This window comes from Patagioenas fasciata, chromosome 12, assembly GCF_037038585.1.
Source record: "Patagioenas fasciata isolate bPatFas1 chromosome 12, bPatFas1.hap1, whole genome shotgun sequence".
NCBI lineage: Eukaryota > Metazoa > Chordata > Aves > Columbiformes > Columbidae > Patagioenas > Patagioenas fasciata.
Window position 1 is genome coordinate 6,209,238 of NC_092531.1, and position 26,975 is coordinate 6,236,212.

Here is a 26,975-nt window from a genome sequence, read left to right on the forward strand (position 1 = left end):
GAGCACAAGTCACAAAAGAGCTTGATTAGCTTTGTAGCTAATAAGGAACTTCTTGGAAGCTTCAAATGGAGTGTTGTTCCTACATCTGAGTGTGCAGTTCCCAGCTCCTCCCTTCATCCTCCCATAGGTGTTCGTGCTGAGCACCGAGCTGGCTCTGATCCTGTGGGGTTACTTTGTAAGGGCAAAAATCAGCGTTTAGAAACCTTTAGTTCCCAGTTCGGCCCAGGCGCTCGCTGCTGCTCCTCCTGGTGCAGTGCGCTGGCCCTCGCACCAAACTCCTGCTGCCCTCCCGGTTCAAGGCCTTGCTGTAAAGCAAGAAGCTGCAGAGCACAGGTTCATACTTGGGGTTTGTTGTCTGCAGTAACGCCTTCAAACTGGAACCCGCTGACTTCTCCGTAACTCTGACATTTTCTGGTCACCCTGGGCAGCAATACTTCCACAAGGACATCTAAAACATAACGAAGCCTGCGGGAGTTTCTGTCTTTTCAGTAACTGCTGGTAACAAATATCCCATATTGCAGAATTCCGTTGTTCTGTCAGCATTTCTCTTTCTAGTGTATCACGTGTTGAGAGACAGCGAACATACTGTGCTGTCCTGCTGGCCAGGCCTGAGGAGGCAAGAGGAAGACTGAGGTCCCTGTAATCACTTATTATTTTGTTTTATCCTCCGTGGTTGTGTGTTTAGGCACAAGACCAGCTAAACCGTGCCCTGGAGCTCAACAGACATGATCTGACTTACATGATGCTGGGGAAAATTCACCTCTTGGAGGGGAAGACGGATAAAGCCATTGAAGTCTATAAGAAAGCCGTAGAGTAAGAATATATCCCTTCTTCTATCTACCCATGTCCCATCCTATGCCAGGAGAAATTTAATTGGTGCCCCAGATCTGAATTGAGGCTGTGATTAAAAAGATAATGATAATTACAGCTTCTCTGTGCAGAGCTGGCACTTTGAAGCTCTCAGCTGTAGTCCTGCTGCTGCCAATGTGGCAGGAAAGGAGGTGACTGTGTGAAGGGCTGCCAAAAACAGTGGAAAAACAAACGGACGGAGATGCCTGGGAGCAAACCTGCCCAAAACTGCCTTCATAAACCCCAAAGGTTTTATCTACCAAAATGACATAACCCTGGGTGTCTCACTGACCCTGATTGTCTGTCAAAAAACAGTTGCAGCGTTTCACATACTGTTTTCTCTCGGAGTGATTTGCATTTGGAAGTGCCTGAGTAGGCAGACCAGGGACGGGTTGGTGCACAGTGAGTTTCTCCTACCTTGTCACTGTTTCTCAGCACTGATCTATCTTGTTTTAGGGCATTCCTGAGCATCTGATCTCCCAGTGCTTTTAAAATGCGGTTTTGTAGCAGAGGCAAACACTAAAGAAAAGCAGGAGCATGTCAGAAGCTGCTGAAGGATCTACATTTTGTAGTGGCTCTTTTCACACGCTGTTTCCTTCCACATCTGCTTTTGGCTGCTGTCTGACAGTATGTTGGGTTGGGTAGACATTTGGATTAATCTAGAATCGTTATTACGTAAATAATCCTTGCTAAGCATCTTACCAGGTTTCTGTATCTTATCTCGGTGCTCCCCTGCCCTCCCTTCTTCCTCACTCCTGTTGATTTCTTCTGTTTTCTTCTCATCTGCTGTTACCCGCTCCAGGAGAGGCTGTCGCTGCTCTGTGTTTATTTACCGTCAGGCACGGGTGGTTTTGTTCTGAGTGAGGTTTCAAGGTGCCAATGCGAGTGCGTGTATTAGATTTCTTAAGTCTCGATAGCAGGGAATTGAAAAGTTAGTTCTGTTAAGGTGAGCGAGGCCACAAATGCAGTGTCTGTTTCTGCTTTTTCTTATTGTTGTTGTTGGTTTTGTCCTCTTTATGGGAATGGGGATGCTTTTAAAAGGGTTCACAGCATCATTGCGTGAACCCCAGGCTAGCAGTGTAGGATTGGGAGTTATATACAATCATTAAAAGCCCTTGGGAGATACTTTAGTGCTGAGTGCTCTGGTTTGTGGGCAGTGCACAGCTGGTCTGTGAAACCAGGTTTGTAATCTTTTTATAGGGTGAATTAAATGTCTGACAATGCATGTGTGTAGGATCCATCAGAAATGCAGAGGATTACCTGCCCTACATGGCCCAGGAGGCTTGGGATGGATTTACAGGGCGGTTTATGGGAGACGATGGAAAATCCCATTTTGTATTTCCAGGTCACCGATGCAGACTCACTTTGAAGCTCAGCAAAACCACAATATCTCCTTATGCATCCAGACCTATATACAGAGCTGTGGTGACTTCCCGTTTATATCTAGAAGACATGTGGAAAGCTTGGGTGTAATGTTGTTCAAAGGAGTCCCCATGATGGCAATCGTTCTGATATTTGCATTTCATAATGACAGTTTATTTCCTGGAGTGATACTGGTATAACGTAGCATCGTAATTCCATGTTCTGTTTTTAGCTTGTTCTAGAAGGGCTAATCAACAGCACAGCTCTCTGGCTTTTGTATTACAGGTTTTCTCCAGAAAACACAGACCTCCTTACAACACTGGGCTTACTTTACCTGCAGGTACTGAGCACTGTTAACTATTACATGAACTTAATTATTTTCAAAATGACTGAGGTTTGGTTTTTTATAGAGTTAATTTCTCTCCACCTTCTGCACACATTTCTCTAAATAGTTGATTTAACATGACAGAGCTTGCTTTTCTCTATCTTCCTTTTTTCCTTTTCCTGCTAAGACCAAGTTGATATCCTGGCCCTGAGCCAGAGCAGGAATTTGATTTGGCAACTGCCCTAATTCAGCTCTAAATCCTCCAAGTATAACAAAACGTGACTAATCATTACTTTGCTTCTGGAGCACAAGTCTAGCAAGTCATTCTACAAAAGCAGCTATGAAATTCTTAGTGTTAATGCACCAGAGAAGAAAACCTGAATGGTTTTAAATAACAAAGGCATGCTTATCGCTTGGGTCTGTAACATGTATGGGAAGGACCACCATAATTAAGCTTCCCTAAGAGTGAACAAGCGAATAAGAGCAGGCAGTAGTGCCTGAAAGGCTTGATGGGCTTGAAAACTTGCGCCAAGTACTGATTTGGAAAGATCCTCAAGCACTTTCTGAATCGTTTAGACGCTCAAGAATAAAATGTAGATCTCAAAAATCACTGCCTTGCTCTAGAGATAGGGAAATTCAGCAGGAGCCTTGGGCGTCTGAAGTGGATACGTGTGGATTTAGAAGGGAGTATGAGGTGGGAGGGGACACTGATGCATCCTGGTACAATTCTGGCATAACTCAATCGAAAATGATAGGATTTAAGTGATTCTGAGCTGTCATGTGCTTCTATATATGTGCAGTCGTGCCCACTAACACTTGCAATCCCTTAGAAGACAAATAAAGACTTTTTCAAGTGAAAAGAGTGGCCTGGGTGGCGAGGAAATCGTGGCGAGGGCATGGAGGATGTGCAGGGTCTGTAACCTCTTTGCTGGAAGAGAAGAAGGAGCAGAGGAGCATCAACCTGGAGCTCACTCCTGTATGGAAATGTCAGAAAGCTTGTGTTCTTCTCCTTAACACCACCTATTCCTGAATTTCTGATGCCCATTTGCTTCTTTTCCCAGCGTGAGGATTACCAGAAGGCTTTTGAACACCTCGGAAACGCCCTTACTTATGACCCAGGCAACTACAAGGTATCGTGAGGAGTGGAAACGAACCAGCTGAATGATGATGAGACACCTTTTAAAGCTAATTCCAGTATCACAGCTTTGCTGTCTAAATGCAGAGTCTTAGCCTGGAGGGGCTGAAAAGAATCATGCCCAGAAAGTTTGATCCGAAATACATTTCTGGGACCTTTCCCTGGGTAGGGAGTTGGATGATTGTGGAGGCAGGGGAAAGGGAGGAAGCAGAATATGGGATGTTAAATTGATCCCTTTGGTTTTTAATCTGGTTTTAATCTTTAATTGATCCCTTTGGTTTTTAATATCAAGCAATTTAAAACAAATGGAAATTACTTTGCAAGGAAAATGTTCTAGGCATTGTTTCAAAAATCCCAAGAGCCATTCCCTGGTCCCTGCGACCCCTAGTCAGCACAAATAAAAGGGATATTGCGTTACATTATTCTCCCATCTGCTAATACCCGTGTCTGTGCTTCCAGCTGTTGTGTACAAATGTGACCTTTCCTTGGCTCTGGTCTGGAAGGCCAAGCTTGGCATCGAGGTTTCATCCCTGATGGTGAAACCGCTTCCCTTTGTAGGCGTGTTGCTTCATTTCTCTCTGCTTCTTTTTCCTTCTCTATGATGCTGATGATAGAGAGTGTTGAAATGTGACGTTGACAAATGATACATGAATGCAAGCCGAGTGTTGTTGTGAAAACACCTTTACACTTACAAATTTCTACTTGTCACTGTGAACTATTATAAAGGATTTAGCTGGTGTGGTATAAATATAGCGTGTTGTAATCACCTGCTTTTTTTTTTCCCCACACATATTTCTATCAACTTGCCATATCAAACAGTTGTGTGAACTAGGCCAGCTTTGCTACTTAAGTCTTACTTGAGTATGTTTTACTCTCCATTTAAATTACAGCAGAACTATTTCTATCTGGGCTTGTTGGATCTTCTCAGAGACTCAGGCCCTGGGAGATACTGCCGTCACCCCAAAATGTACCTTAAACGCTTGTCATATTGCAATATTTCTGAGACAATTGTGATTGAGATGGTTGAGGAAGAAGCTGAGCCAAGTCCCTCCTTTACACTGTTTTCTGCTACATGTTGGGAGATTCTAGAGCCCCCATCTTCTCCCCACTGCTGGTCTTGGCAGCCCCTAGAAGAGAACACCTGAAAAAGTGGAATAGTTGCTTATGACATGGCTTTAGTTGCTTAATTTTGCCCTCTTGTCTTCTTGCCGTATTTGGGGAAACGCCGGTCGCTTGTCTCTGCAGGCGACCTTGGCGGCTGGCAGCATGATGCAGGCCCACGGGGACTTTGACGTTGCCCTCTCCAAGTACCGGGTGGTAGCCAGCGCTGTCCCCGAGAGCCCCCCGCTGTGGAACAACATCGGCATGTGCTTCTTCGGGAAGAAGAAATATGTAGCAGTAAGTATCTTCATCTGTAGCTAACGTGGCGCGAGAACAAGATTCCTCTTGCGGTCTGTTCTGGGTGTACAGCGGGTTTATTCCTTGTTTTTTGAAGGCCGTCAGCTGCCTGAAGCGGGCAAACTACTTGGCTCCCTTTGACTGGAAGATCTTGTACAACCTGGGGCTGGTGCACCTGACGATGCAGCAATACGCCTCCGCTTTCCACTTCCTCAGCGCCGCCATCAACTTCCAGCCCAAGATGGGGGAGCTGTACATGCTCCTCGCAGGTATGCTGTTGGAGAATGGCTTAAAAACAAGGGACAGTTGTACGAGCAGAGCCTATTCTGAAGGCCTTAGCATAAGTAGCAAAACTAGGCCGCAGTGGGAACCGCTGACTGTTTCAGTAAAATCAGCAAGGTCACTGAGACCTTGGCAGAGTTTCACAAACAGCTTTCAAGAGCAGTACAATGTCAAATAAGCATAGCTAGCAGCTGCAAGTAGGAGGACCATGCAAATGTACTGTTAGAGCTTAAGCCAATTAGTAGGTGACAGGTATGCATAGTTATCGTGAACTGTGTAAGTATATGCTATTTTGGCTAATAAATCGAACTATGCTTTATCACTCATATTGAGTTGACCTGCGTGTTCCTCCGCCGCTCAAAGTATGCGACGCGTCCAGCTTGGGGGATGCAAGGTTATTATAGAGACGGAAAGTTTGGGCTGAAGGAAACAGATGTTGGATCAAAACTATACCAAGGAGTTGTTCCCCAGTAGGTCACGGACAGGTGAAAAGTCTTGCATAGTCTGTTCTCTCTCCGTGGGGTGAAAGAAGGTTAAATTGCAGTCAGATCGACATTCAAACATTAAAAAAGACTTTTTACATGTAAGAGCTGGGATTTGGGTTGCTGTGGATTTCTGGCACTGGGTCATTTTTGGGATTAAACCAGACAAGTATTTGTCAGAAGTGACATTAGAAGGGTTAATCTTGGCAGCAGCCCGGACAACTCTGCTAGCACCTACTTATGTTACGATGTAATGATGTTCAGAATCGTCCTAAAAATTAAATTCTTGTGAAACATCAACCTGTGTGTGTACATTTTGCTTTGGTACAGTTGCTCTGACAAACCTTGAAGACATCGAGAGTGCAAAACATTCCTACGAGCAGGCGGTGGCACTGGACAAGTAAGTCTTTGTCATAGCTGGAGAAGTCCAGTTGTGTCGCTTTGCCTCCCTCCCCTGGTTTCCTTTGTTCCTTTATTCCTCTGTCTACTTTGACTCTAAACGGTTAGCGATAGGGAAACATTTTTATTCCTGCAGCTGTGTAAATTACTGTTTCAAAACCACCTATTTTTTTGCTTCCATTCGGGTCAGCTCTGAAAAATGAAAGGGAAATTTTGTTTCGGACCAATCAAAGCTGGTCTTTATTTTGCCGTTTAGTTGGCGAGTCAGTGGTGATGATTTTGGATTCCAGTGAATATTTATACACAGTGAAGCAGGTTTAATAAAAGAAAACCAGTCATCCCAGAATATTTTGTAACCCAAGGCTTGAGCACTGTGCAGAGCAGTGAGAGACTTGAGGTGAAGCCTGTTCTGAATGGGGCAGAGGGAGCATTTTAGCTGGGAGAATGTGGGCAAGCAGCATATGAAAGTGCAGCAGCATAGCCCTTTCTTCTCCATGTTGTTAGCAATTCTGTGTTTGCAATGTGGCTCTTAAAATCAGAGCACTTGCCTTCAGAAATGTTAAAATGGACTTACGAATAGCTTTGGCTCCCTGTGTCTGCTTTTCTTTACCTTTTTGACTTATCAGATTTTAGGCAGCAGATGATTAGCTGGTGGTTCTTCTCCCCAGTGAATATTTGCATCCTGAGCCCAGCAGAGCTGAGGCAAAACCATCTGCAGCGGCCACAGAGTAACCAAACCTGCGCAAACTGCGATCAAAGATTTATTATAGAAATGCATCGCTGTGCCAGAGCGTTTTGCAATTACACATCGGTCGTTCCTACCGACTTCACTGAATCAACACCTCTGCTTGCCTTTCCTAATCCACACCTAGCAAGGCTGTACAGGACCTCATGGATTCCTCAGCCTGCTTAGTCAGGAGTTTGGGCGCTTTGATCGCAGAGGGGGAATAGAAATTTAGCTCCATGACTTCGCCTAAATATTCCGCGCTGCTGTGATGCTGCAGCTCGATAGTCGTACCGGGGAAATAAAACCTCGTCAGAGCAAAACTGAACAGAACTGCCAGGGACTGCGGGGAGGAAGAGCCAGACTCTGTTAGGCTTGTTCAGCCGACATGCTGTGTATTTTAGACGGTTATTGTGTGGCTGAGTCCACGTCCCCACAGGCTTGCTTTGCTGGCATATTATGGGCTGTTTGGCTGGGATGGAGACAGCTGTGTTTGCTGCCGTTGGTGTAAATACCTTTATAGCAGCCTGGGTGCCGCGCTGGGGCCTGGAATGGAAAGCATCTTGGAAAAATGTTTCAAAAAGGTGTTTCTCCTAGCTCATAGCTGTCCATCCTTTCTGTGCTTGTTTAGCTATTGATTTTTTTCTAACTGCCGTATTGCTTCTCAGCTCTGGAAGGCAAATTAGCTCGATAAGGTTCAATTCATTTTCAAAGTGGCTGTTCCCAGATCTGTCTGATCACTGTTCTCAGTGTTTTCATTGTGGGGGTTTGGTTTTTTGCATTTTATTTTTTGGCTTTTTTTTTTTTTTCCCCACTGAGAGGTGTGGTTTGATATTTATTTTTTCATGCATTTCTTCCTTTACTTTGGCAAAGACGGTGAGGAGGGTTTTTTTGTGGCAGGATCAGTGTTCCAGTTTCTCAGCTAAAGGAAAAGCGATGGTTCGAGATTTCTTCTAATAGTCTTTCTTGCAGCGTTGTCATATAACTTACCAAGGATGGATAGTCATGGCCTGCAGGTGACACCTATTTATCGAACAGCATTAGCAGAAGCCTTCCCTTCTGCGCTTTTCACGAAAGGCTGTGAAAAAGGATTGTCCCTGGATGGCTCCAGTTATCCCTGCCAGACTCCAGGAGAGGGCACCAGTCCCTCGCCCACATTGACTGAGCGAACCCCAACGCGTCCCCCGCTGCCCTGCACGCACTGGTGCGTGTGTGCAGCTCCTCTGCTCCCCAGCTCTCGCCTGGCTGAGCCCAGCGCCTGCAGGAGCCCCCGTGCTGGGGCTGATGATTCTCTTGCATTTCTTTCTCTGTCAGATAACACACATGCATTTTGCTGCTCCAGAATAAGGGGGAGATTCAGGCTGATAACGAGTGGTCAGAGCAGTTTGTTGCGCGTGGCTTGTCAGGCAATTAAGGAAGGATCAAGTCTCCAAGAGCTCACTTATTGATTACAGAGCCAAGCTCACTCTTTCCCTCCCATTTAGTTTGCTCACACTCCTGGCTACGCCAGAAATGCTGCTCCATGGGGTGAATGTATCCTAGGGAAGGAAGTGGATACTGTGGAAAATGAGAATAGATGGAGCAATTCTGCCTTTTTTGAGATGTTTATATGCTGTTCTGTATCAGGAAGGGAGGAGCGCACAGGATATCGGCATTATCTGTGGCGCTAGGCTCCTCTTGGAGCCCGTCGTTAATAGGCGTCGCTGACTGTTTCTGTACAACAGTATGTACAGTTATGCGTGGATGAAAGAGAAGAAATGAGGAAAATGAAAGGTAAACAGCGTGTTCTGTAGCATGTTGGGTTGTAAAATACCATCAATAAACCCAAGTGTGTTCCACTGCCCTGTCCTACAGTAAGCTGCTCTCCCACAAACTGGGGGAGCCTGGGAGGAGTTGGAGCAGAGCTCAGCATTCCCAGTATGATGAAAACTGCATTGCTGCTCCCCCTGCCCCAGGAGCACAGTGCTGGGAGACCAGGCACTTGCTAGAGACAGTCCTGAGATGTCCCCAGGTGCAAAGAAGTGTCACACGGTGAGGCCACCAGCAGAGTAATATTGTCATTGACACTTGGAGACTTTGCTGAGCTCAGGCACGGAGTCACCCAGCATGTGGGACTCTGTCGTGTTCCCAAAGGACTCTGGCTGCTCCATTTCGCCTGTTTTGGGGCACTGAGTACCCCATCCTTGTCAGTCAGGTGTCTGCAGCTTTGCTGCTTGGGCACGTCTTTATAATTTGAGTCAGGAGGAGCGTTCTGGTGGTGAACGTGATGCGTCCTGTGCGTGTTTGCTGCAGGTGCAACCCCCTCGTCAACCTGAACTACGCCGTCCTGCTGTACAACCAGGGCGACAAGAAGGGAGCGCTCTGCCAGTACCAGGAGATGGAGAAGAAGGTCAACACCGTGAAGGAGAGCAGCGCTCTCGACTTTGATCCTGAGGTATGTGCCCAGCAGTTGTCAGCGAGAACTAAGTAGCCACGCTAAGTCTGGCAACAAACGAGGAGGAAATTTGACTTTGGAGCACAATTATTAGGAAGAAATTGCGCTTGTGAGGTTTTCCAAGTAGAGCAGTCACCTGCTGAGAGCTGCTTGCTTCATTTCTGCTCTTTGAAGCCCAGTTCTTCAATCAATACACAGTGAGACAAGATTCCCTCTTAATTAAGGGAATGAATTAGTGGAGATGTTTCCCTCGAGCACCAAGGCAATAGCCAGCTCTGCACAGCTCTTATTTTTATTGTGGTGTTGTTGATTTGTTGTCCAAAGCGTTGCTGTTTACAAAGATCTCCTCTTTTTGTTGCTTGAGAAGATGGTGGAGGTTGCCCAGAAGATGGGAGCTGCCCTGCAGGTGGGGGAGAGCCTGGTCTGGACTAAATCTTCCAAAGAGTCAAAATCCAAGCCGCGAGCTGCTCCATCGGGGAAGTCCTCCAGCACTCAGCAGCCTTTGGGCTCTAACCAGGCCCTGGGTCAGGCCATGTCCTCGGCTGCGGGATTCGGGAAAACCATGCAGCTTCCCTCAGGTTCTTTTCCTTCTTTTTCAAGTAGAACTGTGGGAGGAGAAAAGGGAGAAGAGAAATCTCTGAGTAAGGAGTAGAGATATTGCTCATCATGGGGATTTTCTGTCACTCTTCATCTTGTTTCCTGTGGACTGAAGCAGGAGAGAGGTTGTGTAATCCAGGCCTCTTTCTTTGGCGCCCCTAAGGACCTGTTCCATTTCTTACACGTTGAATAAACTTTCCATGCAGGGAAGACTTAGTCAAGAAAGCTGAGAAGTAAAACAGAGAGGAGTTTGGGGCTCACCTGAGTGACATTATCCATACCAGAAAAGGTTCATAACATCAGTTATCAGCCTAAATCTAAGCGCAGAAATAACTTCAGTGTGGAAGTGTCCTGTTTTGATTTTATTCTGTAAGTAGCTACTTGAACTGCTTGGAAACTCTCTCCGAGTTTGCTAAAATTGTGAACAGAAAACAATAGCTTGACTATAAATCAGTGGTACTGTTTTCTTTTCCAAAGCACGAGCTAATTTGTGAGTTTGTCCTGACTTCTCACAGCAGCAAAGCTGAATGAGATCCTGTCCCTTAGCTTGCCTTCTGCAGAACTTTGGGTACTGTAGGGTCTCTGGCTGGATAACTCACAAAAGACTCGAGTGCTATTGATGAGCTAATGCTAGACAGAAGAGATCTGAAAGTTAAGTAATATCTGTGATTGTTCTGCAACTCCGTGCTGCCTGGAAGGGCAAAAAGAATAGACAAAACACACACAGTCCCTCATTAACTACACCTGTGTTCTCTTGTCAGGTGCTGGAGCATCAGCTCCGCTTGCAAAGCCTCCCTCGCTGCCTCTGGAACCAGAATCAAGCTCGGACATGAGCCCCGAGGAGACCTCGGCACCAGCGGGGGCTGAGGAAGAGAGCGAAGAGAAGAGCAAGAGCCGGCAGGCAGAGGACTAGGACGGGCTCTGGTCGGGACAGGCAGGTGCACAAGTGTCACCAGAGCTGCCTGCTGACTCGTGGGGACCCGCGGTGGCTTCACGCCACTGTCAGTTAGTCTAAACGCCGCTGTTTTCTGTAAATGATTTTAGCACGTGGTCTCTACCTTGTCCCAAGGAGTCGTTGCAGCAGTCAGAAGTTCCTGCGTAGCTGCTGTTTGTGTGCTCACAGCTCGCTACAGGAGATGGGGGGATGGAGATCCATCCCTCCACAGGGTTGTCTATCTTCAGTGTTTGGGTTTTAAATCCTCCAGAAGGATGCTGAGGCATCTGGCACGTTTAGTAAAGCCAGTAGTAGTGACTTAGCATCCTGAACCCCAAAAAGGGACAAACCCCTCCAGCGGCTGAGGAAGCCCTGCACAGGCGGTAGTAAGGTCAGTGGCGATACGCTCGGAGACGGGGAGAAGGTTGCACACCTCACCAGGGCAAGCGCGGAGCAATAAGCCGGGTTCAGGTCTAGAGCGTTTTTGCCTCTGGAATTTATCCAGAGTTTGATACAGGTCCTCAGAACAACAGCTTTTGGGAACTAAAGGTGGGACCATCGTACTTGACATCGACAGCCGGTGACGGGGTTTCCGAGCAGAGTGTGTAGCACTTCCCCGAGAAAACCGAACTCAAGGCTGAAGAAAGGAGATTCCTTGGGCAGGAGCTGATATTCCCGAGTGAGGCTGCCTGTTCTGGGAGCGGGCCAGCTGCAGCAGCCAAGTTCTGCCAAATTCTGAATTGTTTGCTGAGAAATAGGGTAAATGAGCCTCGGTGCAACTCTGCTCATGTGATCTGTTCTTCCTTGAGAATTTGTATTGCCCAGCAGGGGCAGAAAGATTGGTTTGCAGGGAAAAAAAGAGAACAAGCCTCTCCAGGAAAGATTATATGGTCAGCCTCAGTGCTAAATTTAAATTGTTTGAGTCTGACAGCAGCCTTGCTCTGAATAATTTAGTTGTGCCCTCCTTACAGTTGCATTTTAGGAGAAATCGTTGATGCCAGCTGCCAGGCGCAAAGCAGCCCATTGCTGAGCAGAGCGAGGAGTTGTAATGCCTGGGTGATGCGGGAGAAGCTTTGAAAACGTTTCTATCCTTGAACAGCAAAATCTTAACCTTCCTTTTCTCTGCTGCTGTCAGTTTGTTGCCTCTGGGATTTATCCAGAGCTTGATACAGGTCCTCAAAACCTTTTCTTGTCCTCCGTGTACTGCACACAAAGCTGATGTTGCTCTGGGACTGTTTTCCAAGCAGAGTGTGTAGCGCTTCCCCAGCCAAACCGAACCTTCGGGCTGGGTTTATTTGCCAGGTTTTAAAAATATCTTAAAAATTTGCCACCCGGGTTTTAAAAATATCCTTCCCGATTTTAATTCTGCGCTGTTGCATTGTATCACTCCATAATTAACAGGCCCAACAGAGCAAGGTTAGTAATGGAAACTTCTCTGGAGCAGTAATGTAAAAGCAGCGTGACTGGGGCTCTGGGTACGTGAACACCCTTCAGTTGTGCTTTGTGGGCAGCTGCCGTTATCCAGAATGACATTAATGCATCTTTAGAGCACAACCACGAACTAAAGTGCTCTTTGGAGAACACTTTGTCCTCTGTCTTGATTGCCCAAACTGCTTTCTTATCTCAAATGTGGCTTTTTTCCCCAGCTGTCCTCTCCTGATGGGTTTTGCATCGCTCCAGATTCAGGGTAGTGCTCCTGTAAGGGTTCCCTCCTGCCAGGAGTTGAAGCAAGGATAGGATATTTCATGGAGCACTGGCACGTTTAAACAAACCACACAAGCAGCCTTGTAAATCAGGTACAGTGCAGTGATTTTATTCACATTTAAACTTTTTACACTGAAAGTTACTGCAGCACAACCATGTGCCCATGAAGAAGACGTTAAGGGGAGGCAGGGGATGGCAAATCTTTATCTCACCACCAAAACTTCAGTTTGAGGCGTTTTTTTTTTTCTGATAGCAGTAGATTGCTGTGATCTTTTAGTCTTATCACAAAGGGTTTTGAGCCCTGGCAGCTGCACCACAAGGAACAGCGCCCAGAACAGCGTGGTTACAGGTAGGTGAGCACCAGCATTGCTCATAACAGGAAGATTTTCCCCTCCATTTACTCTTCGTTTTGACTTCACTTGCTGCTTTCCTCTGCCTTCTGCTTGGTGTAAAAAAAGATAAATGAGTTTAAACTGTAGCATTATCAAACTCTTTTGCTCTATTCAGTAAGTGGGAGCAGCCCTCATCCCCCTGCACCTCTTACCTTCTTGGTTGCTAGGATGCTTTCATAGGGTAAACTTTACACGTTTAGTACCTTTGGAAGTACTGTAAAGGTATTTAAAGTGAATGTATATTTTGGTGAAAAGCTTATGCAGACAATTAACCAATTCTCCCATGAAAAGGAGCAAAAGGACCCTTTTACTTTGTGGATTTGAACAGAGCAGAAGGGCTGTAATTCCAGAGACATGTAATTCCAGCTGGATAATAAATAGAACCACAATTCCTTGTCCTGTCCTCTCTTTCCCCCACCCAGTATTGTCTTGATGGCATTTGCATACAGGAAATTCATAGTATCCTTACGGAGAACTTTAAAAGTGATGAGATTGAGGCCGGACTGTTCTTTCAACTGAAATTAAGCAAGGGATTTTTCAGCAGGACCATAATAAGTCATTTAGGGATTTTGGAAATCACACCGTATGTTCCAAAACCTGTTTCTGGCATCACCCGTAATTCTCACCTTCTCTTCCCCTCCTATAATTGAAATTTTAAGATGGAAAAGAATAATGAGCTTAATTTCTAGGGAAGTAGAAACCATCTGCTTTAGGCCTTTTTTTCACCCTTTTTAGAAAAATGTGTGTCATTAGCCAGGTTAAATCATAGCACTTACAAGGCAGACTTGCAGGAAGGAAACTAGAGAGACTCAGCAAGACCTTGTTTCAGCCAAGAGTAATGATCTCGCTGTCCAGTTCAACCCTGACAACCTGGTCCTGAGGTCCCTGAGACAACTGGATGCTGATTTATGATACGGGCGGCATTAGTGGATATTTGCCACGCTCTTAGATGTGATCTCCTGTGCCCAGGTGGACTTTGGGTCCTACTCAACATCCTGTTCTTGCACAAAGTGTTAAAAATTCAGACTTCCCCGCTGGGAAGTCATTTCAGTTGGCAAAGCTGCTCCTACAGAGAGAGACAAGCTTGACTAAAAAAATAAGCTCCACACAAACGCAGTATGAAAAAAGCACGTGTCATAACCAGGCGTTCATCTGGTTTATAGAATCAAAACCACACTTCTGCTCGAGGAAAGCTTCACCACTCTCTCAAACCAAACTGCAGAAAAAATCGGTGTTTTCTGCAGTGGTTCAGAATAAAAGATCCAGCTGAGGTTTGAAACCAGTTTTAGCCAGGCTGCATGAAGGAGCAGCTTTCCTGAGAAATTCATAAGGGAGGTTTTCAGGGTATTTTTTTGTTTCCCTCACTTGCATTGTGATGCGGTCGTTCCCCCTTAGCTGCCAGCATTTGTATTCACCTGCTATGAGCTCTTCTCAGCAAAGGCCGATCCCGGCTCGGTTTTCCGCACACCGTTTGGACCAGACACCGTCCCGAGCGTCCGGCACACAAGGTGACGGCCACACGTGCCATTTCCAACCTGTATTTGTTCCTTTGCCGCCAGAACCTCCTCCCACAGGAGTCTGGATCAATAACTCCCTGAGCATTCAGCCCGCTCTGTCCTTAGGATCCACCTGAGATGTGGTGCATGAAGCTGCTCCATCTGTTACAGAAAATTACTTCATCAGACACCTCCTAACAGGCAGGAGAATGATAATTTCTGGCTCTAGGATTGACTGAAGAGTTTAATCAGACTCAGCAATGCTCAAGCAGAAAGACAGGAGTGATGCTGCACAAAAGAACTTGGTGCAAATAGGTTTTGTCCACCCTTTATCACTCAAACTTTCAAAACAAAGAGCGAAGACAACCTTTAATATCCCATTTCTCTCAATAGCCTCGTTAGTGCTTGAATGAAGAACGTGAGACAGACTTTGTTGTGGCGTCTGTTTTTACTGGTTTTAGCTAAAGAGTCTATAAGACACATCATTTTTTTTTAAACGCTAAACTGTGTGCTTTTACCAAAATATTAATTGCACTAAGTGTAATTAATATGGCTTGAAAAAAACGTTCCCAATCACAGACTGATTTAATGCAGGACATAGGACACTCCAATTCCTGATAATTCAGTATATGATTATAGAATTAACAGAAAAAAAGCCAACTACAGGTAGCGGTTGATGAGGTCTTTGCTAGAGTCAATGCATAAAGGCTAAGAGGAAAATGTCAGCACCATTTTTGTGAGAAGGATTAATGAGAAAAGAGCAAACTGAACTGGATCTCATAGACCACAACAGGAGATAAGCGTGAAACACAGAAGTAAAGCAAGTGATCCTTAGTAATGCTGCAAAACTCCCCTGGAGAGAAAAAACATGGCTCCTTTTTGATCAGGGTGAGACCAAAACCCCAAAACCAACGTGGCTGCGCCGGGTACAGGCAGACAGAAGCAGAAATATCAGCATGCACGGGCTTTATCATTTAGAAAGCTGTGATGAGCTCATCTGTTGCATCATCAGCAAAGGATGTGGGAATGAACCTTGCAGTGGAACCTTTGGTGCGGGAGCTCCCAGCCATCCCGCACGCTGCATCTCAGGTACGAGACACCCACCACAGAGTCCAGAGAGACACACAGGCCACGGGGAGCGCAGAGGTTCTTTCAAGCCTGGGTTTGAAGTTTGGGTACTTGTGCCACTTTTGTGAACGGATCTGGATTTTTAGAATCCATCAGAGAAATTTATTTAAAAATCTCTCACCTACCAAGGACTTTTGTATTTTACCAAAAAACCAAACCAACCCCACAATACAGAGAAACATCACTATTTTTTTATTCCCCATACAGACTAAAATACCTCTTTGGCGCTTTCCACTTCTGTTGTTCAGCAAGGGCTGTTAGAGACAAAGCAGCTTTGCTCTATTGTCATTGTTTTAGCTTTTGAGTTGAGTTTAGCTTTTTTTGCAGAGGTGTGAGACACCCTACACGTGCAGGAAAAGGATTTCAAGAGCCTCTGCAACCCTAACTGGAATTAGGTTTGGAACCCCGAGGGATTTTAAGCACATCATGTTCAGAGTGTGTGGAACACGAAGACGGGCTGCTGGGTCCTGCCATTCAGCTCTGCTTTATTATCATATAGATTGTTCATCAGGGATCCCAACAGCCTGTCTGACTGACAACAGGTCACACTTGTTAAGAATTATCCTCGGTGAGTGAATTTGAGGAGCTCTATAGGCCTGATAAAAGTGGATGTTAATCTATAGATAAAGCAGCAGTCTGGGCATCATGAGCTGCTGGCATTTGAGAAATGGTGAGAAAGAACAGAAGCACCAGGAAGTTATTATTAATAATAATTAGCTTTTTTTTTTTCTAAGCAATAAACCAAGGTCTTATTTACAGCAGCTATTTATTCAAACTAGTTTAAAAAGAGAGGTAATGCAGGTCTGCAATGCTCCTGTTAAATCCAAGCATAACTCACCCTTGGACAAGTTCTGTTAGTTACGGGATTTCAAAGGGCCAGAAAGCAATGCTGGTGCAATCGGCGTCCCTACAAACCTCTTTGGAAGAGAGGAGCGAAATACAGCAGCAGGACCATTGCTGATGACAGTTTGTGCCTATTTAGTTTTGTTTCCAACTGGAGAATCCGCAGTTTGGCCCAACATCAGGAAAGCGGGACCTGGTGTAAGAAAAGGAGCAGTTCTGCAGCTGGCAAAACGGTCCGAGAGGTTCAGTGCCAGAAAGCTGTAATGGAAATTTGCAAAATAACCTCGCTAACGATCTCAGACCTTTGAGAGGGATGAAAGGAGAATAAAAAATCTGGGTAGAAATACTTCCAGCCTTAAGAAGGCCCCGCACAGGGCTAAATGCTGAGACTCAACAGAACACTGGGATGGTCCTTCTAAAGCAACCTCCTGCAAATTGTAGTACAGTTCCAGCTTGCACAGACGTGCTGACCGCAATTAATCCAGTTATCCTGAAAAGTATGTATATACACATACTTGAAGTTCCTGGAAGCGGACAGAGACAAAACCATGCTGGAAAAAGACCAAAAAAAATGCTGGTGCTATGTAATCCATAGTGTGCAACTATGAAGGGGGAAAATACATGAGCAAGTATTGAACAAGGACAGATGGTTCTATGTCTTTAATTTCCAAGGCTGTCCAGAGCAAAGAAACCATCAGTGACCTTGTTACAGAAAAATAAACAAAGTCAAACCAGAAAGAGCCCTCCTCACTGCAGCCTTACCTGGAAAATGCTGCTGCAGCTTCTGAGCCTCCGGAACGACCTTCCCTAGGATATTAACCCTTCGGAACGGAGGGAAACTGAAGAAAATAGCACAAATGTTCCCAAAAGAAATAAATCTCCAGCACTCCGTAGGTTTTCTGTAAAATAGCAGCTAGAAGCACGCACGGTTAGCAAAGTGGCAGCAGCCGCCAGCCCCCCGGCTGCAACTCTTGGTGTTTAGTGTGCAGCAAACACAGGTAACCGTTTGTGCTTGACCTGGCCAGAAAATAAAGCTGTCTGCCCAAATATAAACCCTGATTATCCCCACTTCTCGGTACCCAAAAACTAAGCGCAGGTTGCTATGGTGCAGCTGAATACCCGTAGTCCCAGAGATCAGATACCCAAAATAATCCAGGCAGCCTCGAGTCAGGTTTTCTCTGTGTATTTAAGGAGCAGGTACAGCATCACATTTTGGGACTGGCTCCCTCCAGCGCTGGGGACACTGAGGTCGAGAGGTAATTTCATCAGTAAAACATTTCATCATCGCACCGAGCAAGCGCGAGGTTTGCTCTCACCGCACAGCAACGTGCTGAGAGGAGGTAACAACGCAACAGCCTTTTAATCTCTCACGTTGTGCTCTCCCTGGGATCCACAGGCAGGAAACACTCCCAGCACCCACAGACACGACCCGCGCAGAGTTACAAACAAACCTCAGCCAAACAGGGATTTCGATGCTCGTTTTCCTGCCCACACGCTTAAGACAAAGCCCAGCCAATTTTCACATTAAATACTAAAACATCTGCACCTAACTGTGAAGTGTTCAAGTCACTGCGAAGTGACTGGAATGTATCTGACTGTTTATACCTGGAATTATTCTTTGGCTCTTTTTCAGTTTTATCCAGAAAACACACCCTGATTCTGGTCCTATTCCTTTTCACCACCGCTGAAATCCTAATGAGGACACCGTGGTTCCTCAGACATCGGAGAAAAAGGAGCATCTTGGTCTTCTACTGAGGATACACTTCTGAGTACAGCAGTCCTTCGGCTGAAATGGCATCCCCAAGCCCCACGGTCCGCACGGGATCTTTACAGACCAAAACGGGAGTGAAGTGGAACGAGATGCCTTCTCTGTGCCAACGCACCACGGGCTCGTCTGGGTTTAATGAGATTTTGGCGGGCGCCTCCAGCTGGGAGGTCACAAACTCCAAAGGAGCTTTAAGAAAGACTTTGCTGGTGTCGATGGTGTCGGTGGCGCAGGCCTGAGTCCCCGCTGCTCTTGCCCCGGCGGCCACAGCAGCCGCCTGGTTGCCCCAGTAGCCATCCACGGTGACCAGGATGTGATAAGCCAGGGTGTGGAAGTGGATCCGCGTGAGATCCGAGGCCCTCTCGGCCGTCTTGCCGTGCTCCTTCAGGATCCAGAAGAGGATGTCGCTGACGACCCCCACGTCGGGGACGCCGCTCCAGGCCGCGAGGGACGCGTGGGGACCGGCGGCCGCTTGCGTGAGGAACAGCAGCTCCTGCTCGTTCAGCCCCAGGGAGTTCACCAGGGGAAAGACCTGCTAACAGAAACACAGCAACAACGGTTTTGCCTTTCCTGGAGAGAATCGGACCTGGGATTTCCTCATTCAGGTGGTTGTTTTTACAAGATTGCATTGCAGGCTTTGCTGCCAGGGTGCTCAGAAGGGAGCACCCGGTTTCCTGGAAAGAACCAAAGGCTTCCTCATTCTACACATCTGTGAGAATTGACTTAGCCAAGAAAACATGTCACGCCAAGGCTGCGTGCTCGTTTTGTGCAGCTAATCTTCTGGACATGCACTTTAAGAGTAGCAAAACATCAAATCCACACAAAACAACACTGGGACGAGAGCTGAGTCCAACTAAGATCAGTAGGACAGAATTTCTGCAAAGAAATCGAGGCTTTTTTAAATTAAAAACTCAGCTCAAATTCAAATCCTGTTCTCAATTCTTCTCCAAATGGATAGCCCTAATTTTAAGTTTTCATTTCTATATTCGTCTGCCATCTGCACATTGTGATCCTGGTGCAAAGGAAACAGATTAAAAAAGAGCACGTCCTTTCGTTTTCATTACCTGATGCACAATGTTGCTCATAAAATCCAGATCAGTCATACTGGCCAACTCCAGGTGTATGGGGATGTCTGTGGGGATATCGGAGATGGAGGCCACGGCCTACAGGGGACAGGAAAAGAAGAAGAGAAACACCCTAAACCAAATATTCATGATGATCATCTTAATATCTGGGATAATGATGATCATCTTGGTATCTGGGATAGAATGTGTCATTTAGCCACCAGGTGAGCTCCAGTAACTATGTCAACGTAGTTTTATCCCTGCAGACAACCCACTGAATCCAGGAAACAGTGTCACAGGATTAGACTTTTGCCATTCTTACAGTTCATATTCTTCTTCCAGCATGCAAAGCTGGAAAGATTTATGGGGGATCTGAAGACGCAGCCTAAATTCAAACCCAGGAAACCGAGGCTTTGCTGTAAAGGTGGAAGGACATTAAGAAGACACCGGTATTTAAATCTCCCACCTCCATAAGCCGTCTCTGTCGCGCCTCCTTGCTCTGCCCTTCCATCATGTGAAGTCCTGAAAGCACCACCAGATCCGGCTGAAACTCCTCCAGGCTGGACACAAACACCTCCAGCATGTTTAAGGCGCCGTTGGAAAGGTCGTGGGAGAAGATGAAGCGGTTGGCGTTGGGCGCTCGCACTCGGCCCCACTCTTCCCCTACAGTGACACGAAGAGAAGCCACTTAACTCGGAAGAGAAGCAAATCAAACCACATGTCTGGGGGTGGTTTTGGGGTATCCTGCTGGAACCCCAATGCGTGATTTCAGTGTGACCGTGGCCATTAACAGCTCTTCATTAACGTTCCTCATTATGATAACGGGACAGAAAGAAATGTAAAGGGAATAAGCAAGCACCAGTCACAAAGGGCAGCTTGAACAGAAAGCTCTTGAGGCATTTTTGACACTATTAAAGGCAGAATCTCCACCTCAGAACCAGCCTGTATATTTATTCACTCATCTCTCTGTAGTTTTATGGAAAATACGACCAGGATTTGTGGAAAAGCCACTAAACCAGCATCACCAGCACCAGGGCTGCCTTGTCTTGAGAAGCATTTCACGCCAAAGCTATGGTTAGGACAAAGATCCCCAGAGTTTATCAGGAGGACACTTCTCACCCTAGAACAACGATGCTGAGAAAAAGAGACATCATATACTGATGTATCATCACATCAGGAGGCTTCCAGAAGCAAGAAGAACTGAGATTTACTTGGACATGAGTGTAATTTAGTAATTGCACTTAGTTCTGGTGATCTTGTCTCAGCAGGAGTCCCTCAGAGCACAAACTTTGGGTGCTGCTCCACATCAGTTTTGCTGCTAGAAAAGGTGCATTAGGTGATTCTTCCCTGTCAGTATTTACAGTAACAAAGGAAAAAAGATTCAAAAAGGAAAATAGTTTCAAAAGATTTTAGATGTGTGTTCACCTACCACAGCTCCCTGAAGCACATGGAATTAGCCCAGTGAGAGCTGATAACTTACACAGTCCTCTTGGAATTAACTGATTTTAAAAAATCCCTAACTTTAAAGCCAGCATTATCTTAGTGATGTGCAGGGTTCCAGCCTTCGGCAAAGGTACCTGCTTGATACTCCAAGATAAGATGGAATTCATCTCTTTCCTGCATGGATTCCGGCGGCACAACCACGTTGTCATCCAGTAGTTCGTGGAGTTTTGGACCAACTGGGCCACAAAGGAGGATCTAGAAAACGAGAAAGAAACATAGGGATCCCCTGCAATGTCCCTTGGCATCATCTCGGTGCATTTAAGCATCACCTAGACAACAATGCTCATAATTCAATTTTTTAAAATTAGCTAAAAAAATCAGCTTTTCACTTGTAAGGCCAACTGTATATTCCACCATAACCTAAGAAATAACCACAAGATCCTCAAAATCTCCAGGGAAGCAATGGGAGCCTCGTTAAAGCTGAGCGAACAGCACGAAACCTCTGGAACGCGTACCTTCAGGTCTGGATTTGTCGCAAGCTTCTGACCGATGAGGGCAGCGTTTCCTCCCACATAAAGCTGTGAAACAAACGGAGATAGAGATTTTAGCTCTTTCAATCTAAATACTCACCTTCAGGTAAATCACAGCCTCGTACAAATCAATTCAGTCCTAAAGCAAACAGCCCTTAATTCTGCGCAGCTTTCCTGTGGCTGCTGGAATTTGTGTTTGATTAGCAAGGCTGACAAGCAATCATTTAAAAACTGCAACAACACTTTACCCAGTTGCAAATGGAGGTTAAACCTGCTACCTGTGCCCACATCAGGTGAAGGCAAGAGTTTCTTCGGGCTAAGAAACGTCAAACTTTCAAGTAAGAAAACTCCAATGTGAGCTTTGAAACCAGAGAATACAGATTGTCATGAGGTTCACAGGCACTCAGAGGTGACAAAGGAGGACACAGCTCATAACCAGGTGATTCCAGGAAGCCAACACAGAAAATGTGGCAAGAGGCAAATGTTGAGCTTCTCCTTGTTTTCCGAAGCCGCTGGCAAACCACATGCACCGCGGCATTGAGCGGTTTGTAGAAATTCGCTGAGTGCCAAGCAAGGTAGCAAGTTCGATTCAGAGGACCTGGTGTAAATTACAGTAATGAAACTTCACTTTTGACACTTCTGGAGAGAATTTAAATAGCTGATGCTGATCAGAGTGTTCACAGCTCCTAATGTTTGGATTGATTTCCTCACTTCTTGCCTCATTACAAGACGTTAGAGCCTTTTACAGCATCAGCCCCACCTGGCTCATTTATAGATGCATCTTGGATGGACACTTTGGTTTTGGGAAAGCAATGGAGGGGCAGACCGGTCAAAACTCTGCTCTTTGTGGCAGGTGCGGAGTTTTGCAGCAGGTCATTAACACACTCAAGCTTAAATGATTTGCGCTCTCACCAACAATGCAGAAAATAGGAAACGTGTTTCTCAAAGCTTATTTTTGGGAGGAAAACCCACCTGCGCGCCGGGGTGCTCGGCGGCCGCGCGCGCGATGCGGTGGAAGGCGTCGGCGTCGCTGAAGAAGCGCTCGGCGGCCGCCCCTTTCTCCATGAAGTGAGCGAACGCCTCCCTCAGGTCCTGTCCCGACGTCAGCACCGCGTGGTTCTTCCCATCGCCGGGTTCCAGACCCAGCGCCTCCAACAGCTTCACGCCGGACAGAACCACGTCCACGCACGCGTTGACGCTGGAGCAGAGGAAAACACACACTGGGAAAACCACACGTACCTTCTCGACGAGGTGATCTCTGCCCAGCCAGCGATGTTTGCTCTTTGCAGCCCTCGTGCTAAGGGAGAAAACAAGCAACAAAATACAACAAACACCTCCACAAATCATATGAATTTGCTGAAATTCTCTACTAAAGCGTTCTCCTTTCTATGTGCTTTTATTGCAGAGGAGAGAGATGTTCTGATGCATTAAAACGAGTGAGGTGGTTGTGCGTATTGCAGAACATTTTGCCTTGCTCAAAAAAAGAATAGGCACAATAAGAACGACACTTTAAATCTTTAAATCTTAAGAAGGATTTTTTGTAAATACGCATTTCTGCTTTAAAAGTTGCCAGCAAGTAAGAATTGTCAAAAAGAAAACTGAAAGCATTTCAGTCCACTAGATCAGCCTTTTGAGTTTCAAGCCCTCCTAACAATAACCAAAACCATACACACCCCCCACTCAGGATGGTCTGCTTGTAAGAATTCAAGAGACCAATTTGTCAGTCGAAATATTAGAAAACTGCAATTTCAACAGAACTGCCCCAAATTTCCAGTATTACCACACTGCCTTCTCTCAAATACTGGAGACGGGAGAAAAATCCCGCAGTAGTCAGGAAGAGATAAGAACCGTATCAGGAGATCTAGACTTTATGTGACGCCTAACCAGCGGCTCAAATCTTCCAGTCCCCATTTCTTATTACATCAATTTAAACTGAGTCTAATTCAGATTAGAGAACAGGAAAGTCTCTGGGCTGGAACCAGCCCCCCAGGAACCAAGTTCACGAACACTTGCCCTTGTTTCTCCTCCCTGGTTTCAGAGAGACGCTGGCATATCCCCAATACTCCCTGTGATGACACCAACCATTACTAAAGCACCTTCCAGAACCGCTGTCAGGTGTGATTTCTGTTCCTCCGCCCCAGCTTCCCCGGCAGGGATGTAAACTATACACTTTTGCAGGATCTCCAGCTTATTCTGCGTCGACCCGCAAGGTACCAAATGCTGATGGCTCCTTACACATCAGCATGGAACCCACAGCCATTTCATGCACGATTTGGGCCACAAGACACAAAGGACAAAATAAAGGACATTTAGAACCCCGAGGCTTTTCAGAACGTGAGGTAACCAGCGCATGTTCTACCAGAAATCCTCTGTCTTGCGCATCATCTCATCCACTATGCAGAGAAAAATCTGTGTGTATTTATTATACATATTCAGTTGCTTTAAAGCCAAGAAGAAAGCAAGGAATGAACCGAAGATAGCTGGCGCTCTTCCAGTGAAGGCGTGGCGAAAGAAAAGACTAATGGAGGAACAAAAACCTATGTATTTTGTCATATATTCACGGGAGGAAGGCTGCATCAACCGGAACGCAAGAGCAAGACTAACACCATATTGGCTCCGCAGCCACCGAGGTCGAACGACCCTTCCAGCGCTTGAAGGCCAAATCTTCTAGTCAAAGTCAAGTTATCCTGGTGTGGCCTTCTGTTTAAAATAAAGTAAGTCACATGCTATATATAACAGCAAGGCATATAGATGAGGTTCTTAGGGACATGTGTTGGTGTTGGAGTCGATAATCTTGAACTGAAACTATTCTAAGATTAATGGCCAGCCTTAAACCCACCATTTAAGATCAATGGAATGCTGAACTTTCCCCTCGCCCTTTTTTTACAAGGAGAAAAAGGATGTTGGGTTTCCCTGCACACACAGGTGTCTTCAGCATCTCTCTTTCATTTCTCCCTTCCTTCACCTCTCCTTTGTGCCTCAGCCTTGTCTCCGTTCGTTCTCCCCTGCCTCGAAGGCTTCACTCCCTCCCAGCTCTGTAAACTCATTTACTTATGGCCGGACCACGCTCCCCAACCGCCAGCGGCTCCAGTCCCTCAGACTCCAGCTGTAAATTTCCCAGGCAAGCCCATGGGGGATAAGGTCCTGCCACCCGGCTCTGATCCACGCAGGATGCTTAACTCATCAAAAAAGTGACTTTTGGGCACAGAATCCCACAATGTTGGAAGGGACCTGGAAAGCTCATCCAGTGCAATCCCCCCATGGAGCAGGAACACCCAGCTGAGGTTCCACAGGAAGGTGTCCAGGCGGGTTTGAATGTCTGCAGAGAAGGAGACTCCACAACCTCCCTGGGCAGCCTGGGCCAGGCTCTGACACCCTCACCCTGAACAAGTTTCTTCTCAGATTTAAGTGGAACCTCCTGTGTTCCAGTTTGCACCCATTGCCCCTTGTCTTACCATTCATTCCCTCAGACGAGGACTAAGCCACGCAGTAGGCAGGGCCCTGCTCTCAGGGGAATGTCCTTGCCTGGAAAATTAAGAAGCGGAGCGCAGGCCTTTCCAGGCAAACGTACACACATATAGATATATGTATAGATTTATATAGAGCCCGACGCAGGGGCTCCCAGCCGCGCGTCCCCCGCCCCGCCGCTAGGGGGCGCCCCACCGCGCCGCCAGGGGCGCTCTGTCCCGCTCCCTTCCCCTCCGCGCGCTGCCGGCACCTACCCGACGGCGACGCGCGCCCAGGCGCGGGCCGGCCGCACGATGGCCGCTTGCCAGCCCGCCAGCGTGCGGCCCTCGGCCGAGCGGCCCCACCGCAGCGCGCCCAGCAGCGAGCCCGGCAGCCCGGGCAGCTCGGGGCCCAGCAGGCACAGGTAGCCCAGCGCCAGAGCCAGCAGGCCCACGCACACCGACCTCTGCCACATCGCGGCGCGGCTCCTCCCTCCCGCCGCGGCTGAGGCGGGGCCGCAGTGGCGGGGCCGCCTCCTCCTCCTCACGCCGCCTCCGGAGCGCCCCGCCTCCGCTGCTGCCGTAAAGCCGCTTCGGGAAGCGGGGCGGGGCTTACGCAATTTGCTCTGCGCCGTCTGCGTAACGCGGCTTCGGGAATAGGGCGGGAGGATGCGGCGGCTGCGTAACGCGGCTTCGGGAATAGGGCGGGAGGATGCGGCGGCTGCGTAACGCGGCTTCGGGAATAGGGTGGGAGGATGAGGCGCTAGCGCGTCGTGAGGGGAAATGGCGGCGGGAGCGGGGCTCGCAGGGCCCGGCCGTCTGTCACGGCCTCCTGCGGACATTTTGGCATGAGAGAGCCGGGCTCCAGGCCCGCGGGGAGGCAGTGCTGAGGTGAGGAGCTGTGCCGGTGCTGCGGGCTGGCCCTGCCTGAGGGCTTAGGCCCTTCTTGGGGCCTGGCCCTCACTGTGTCACCAGCACTGAGCAGAAGTCTACCTGTGGGCATTGTGCCCATACACTCTTATATAGGTGGTACTGCAAACCCTCCCCTGGGTTCTTTCTTACCGTGCTCCTTTTTCTGTCACCCAGCACCTTTGTGCGTCTGTGTGGTGTTATTTCCCCGCTGTCTCCTCAGAGGGCCTCTCACTGCTGACCCCCTGCCCTGTCTCACACCAATCACTCCGTCCAAACAGCTCATGCACAGCAAAGCAGTGACTGACCTGAAGGTAATCACTGGCCTAGTGTGAATTCATTCTTTGTAGTGTAGCTGCTGGTTTCAGCCTCTCTTCCCTTCTCCAGGGTGAGGAAACTTGAGCAGGTCTCTGCCCACACTCGTGTGCTGGGAGCAGTGGGAGGGTCCTTTGTTTGCAGGGGTGGTATAGCAAATCAAAAGGGAGGTTTCCTGTTTTTAATGAAAGCGATCTTTTTCTGTGCTGCTTCAGAAATCACAGAAATGTTAGCTTTAAGACTTAATGACAAAATTTGCAAGAGTTTGACAACTGTGTGCCGTGGTGCGTTGGCTGAGGCAGCTGATAATTTTCTTATTCAGTTCTGTGTTGTGAGTGATTGTCACTTCCTTTGAGTCTGACAAAACAAACAGTAAAGAAGATGGGATAGTGGGAGGTTTCATGTTGGTTTTTCTTTTTAGGGTGCAAGAATCAGTATTCAAGCAACAGCTTGTGTACAGCAGCTGTTACAAATTCATAACTGGCCCTCGGGGCGGTTTGGCTGCCCATCAGGTTCCATTTTGTATCAGTCCTTATCAAAAAAGCCTTCCTCATTATTTTTTTATGTTTTTGTTTGTGTGGAGCTGTCCATAGGAGAAAGTGAAGACCAGGGGTGCGAAGGTGAGCAGGGCCAGCAGAGGATGGGGGCTGGAATTGCTGGGGAAGGAAGGAGTGAGCAAAAGCCTCCTTGCATGGTGGTCTGCAGGGGCACTGACTGGTTTTATGAGCCTAAAGTGTAATGATAATATAACTATTTTTAACAACAGAATCCTGAAAACAAATTAGAGGCCTAACCACCTTCCGTGTTCTTCAAGAAATCCTTCAAACAGTTCTTTCTCCTCAAATAACTCAGTTATTAAGTTCCCCTTAAAAGAGTGATTATCTTCATCTCCTCTCAGACTGCAGTTCACCCCAGAGTTGGTCTGTTAATGTGTGATCCCCTTTTTTCTTTGTTCAGGTGGTCTCTGGGTTTTATGAGGAGGCTTTTTCATTTGCACAAATTTATTCTTTTTTTTTTTT

At 47.0% G+C, this 26,975-nt stretch overlaps 2 protein-coding genes across 8 annotated transcripts in view; one reads left to right on the forward strand and one right to left on the reverse strand.

Moving 5' to 3' along the window:
- The window catches only part of BBS4 (Bardet-Biedl syndrome 4), a 36,825-nt gene extending 23,416 nt beyond the window's left edge, over nt 1–13,409 (forward strand). For both annotated transcript variants that reach the window (XM_065847151.2, XM_065847155.2), the window contains 9 exons: nt 686–813; nt 2,497–2,551; nt 3,598–3,666; nt 4,917–5,069; nt 5,167–5,338; nt 6,164–6,233; nt 9,249–9,390; nt 9,758–9,968; nt 10,749–13,409. In XM_065847151.2, the coding sequence (XP_065703223.1) occupies nt 686–813; nt 2,497–2,551; nt 3,598–3,666; nt 4,917–5,069; nt 5,167–5,338; nt 6,164–6,233; nt 9,249–9,390; nt 9,758–9,968; nt 10,749–10,900 (1,152 nt within the window). In that variant the 3' untranslated portion in view covers nt 10,901–13,409. The remainder of the gene's footprint in view (nt 1–685; nt 814–2,496; nt 2,552–3,597; nt 3,667–4,916; nt 5,070–5,166; nt 5,339–6,163; nt 6,234–9,248; nt 9,391–9,757; nt 9,969–10,748) is intronic.
- A 4,242-nt stretch (nt 13,410–17,651) lies between these two features.
- ADPGK (ADP dependent glucokinase) lies at nt 17,652–25,223 on the reverse strand. Of its 6 annotated transcripts, none has more exons than XM_071813731.1 (7): nt 25,198–25,223; nt 22,259–22,484; nt 21,272–21,334; nt 20,891–21,011; nt 19,780–19,976; nt 19,314–19,412; nt 17,652–18,784 (listed from the first exon to the last, which is right to left on the reverse strand). In XM_071813731.1, the coding sequence occupies exons 1-7, from the start codon at nt 25,206–25,208 to the stop codon at nt 18,233–18,235; spliced, it is 1,269 nt and encodes a 422-aa protein (XP_071669832.1). In that variant the 5' UTR covers nt 25,209–25,223; the 3' UTR covers nt 17,652–18,232. The 6 variants fall into 6 exon arrangements, with proteins under 6 accessions (XP_071669832.1, XP_065703229.1, XP_065703228.1 ...); XM_065847157.2 differs by having other exon boundaries at nt 17,652–18,781; nt 25,009–25,208; XM_065847156.2 differs by having other exon boundaries at nt 25,009–25,208.
- Between the last annotated feature and the right edge of the window lie 1,752 nt (nt 25,224–26,975).

Coding starts and splice junctions, on each gene's coding strand:
- ADPGK (XM_065847156.2), bottom strand. CDS start 25,208: ATGTGGCAGAGGTCGGTGTGCGTGGGCCTGCTGGCTCTGGCGCTGGGC. Junction 22,485..25,008: donor TGGGCGCGCGTCGCCGTCGG/GTAGGTGCCGGC, acceptor CCTCTGCTCCAG/CGTCAACGCGTGCGTGGACG. Junction 19,977..20,890: donor TATCTTGGAGTATCAAGCAG/GTACCTTTGCCG, acceptor GTGTCACTGTAG/GGGAAGAGTGGGGCCGAGTG.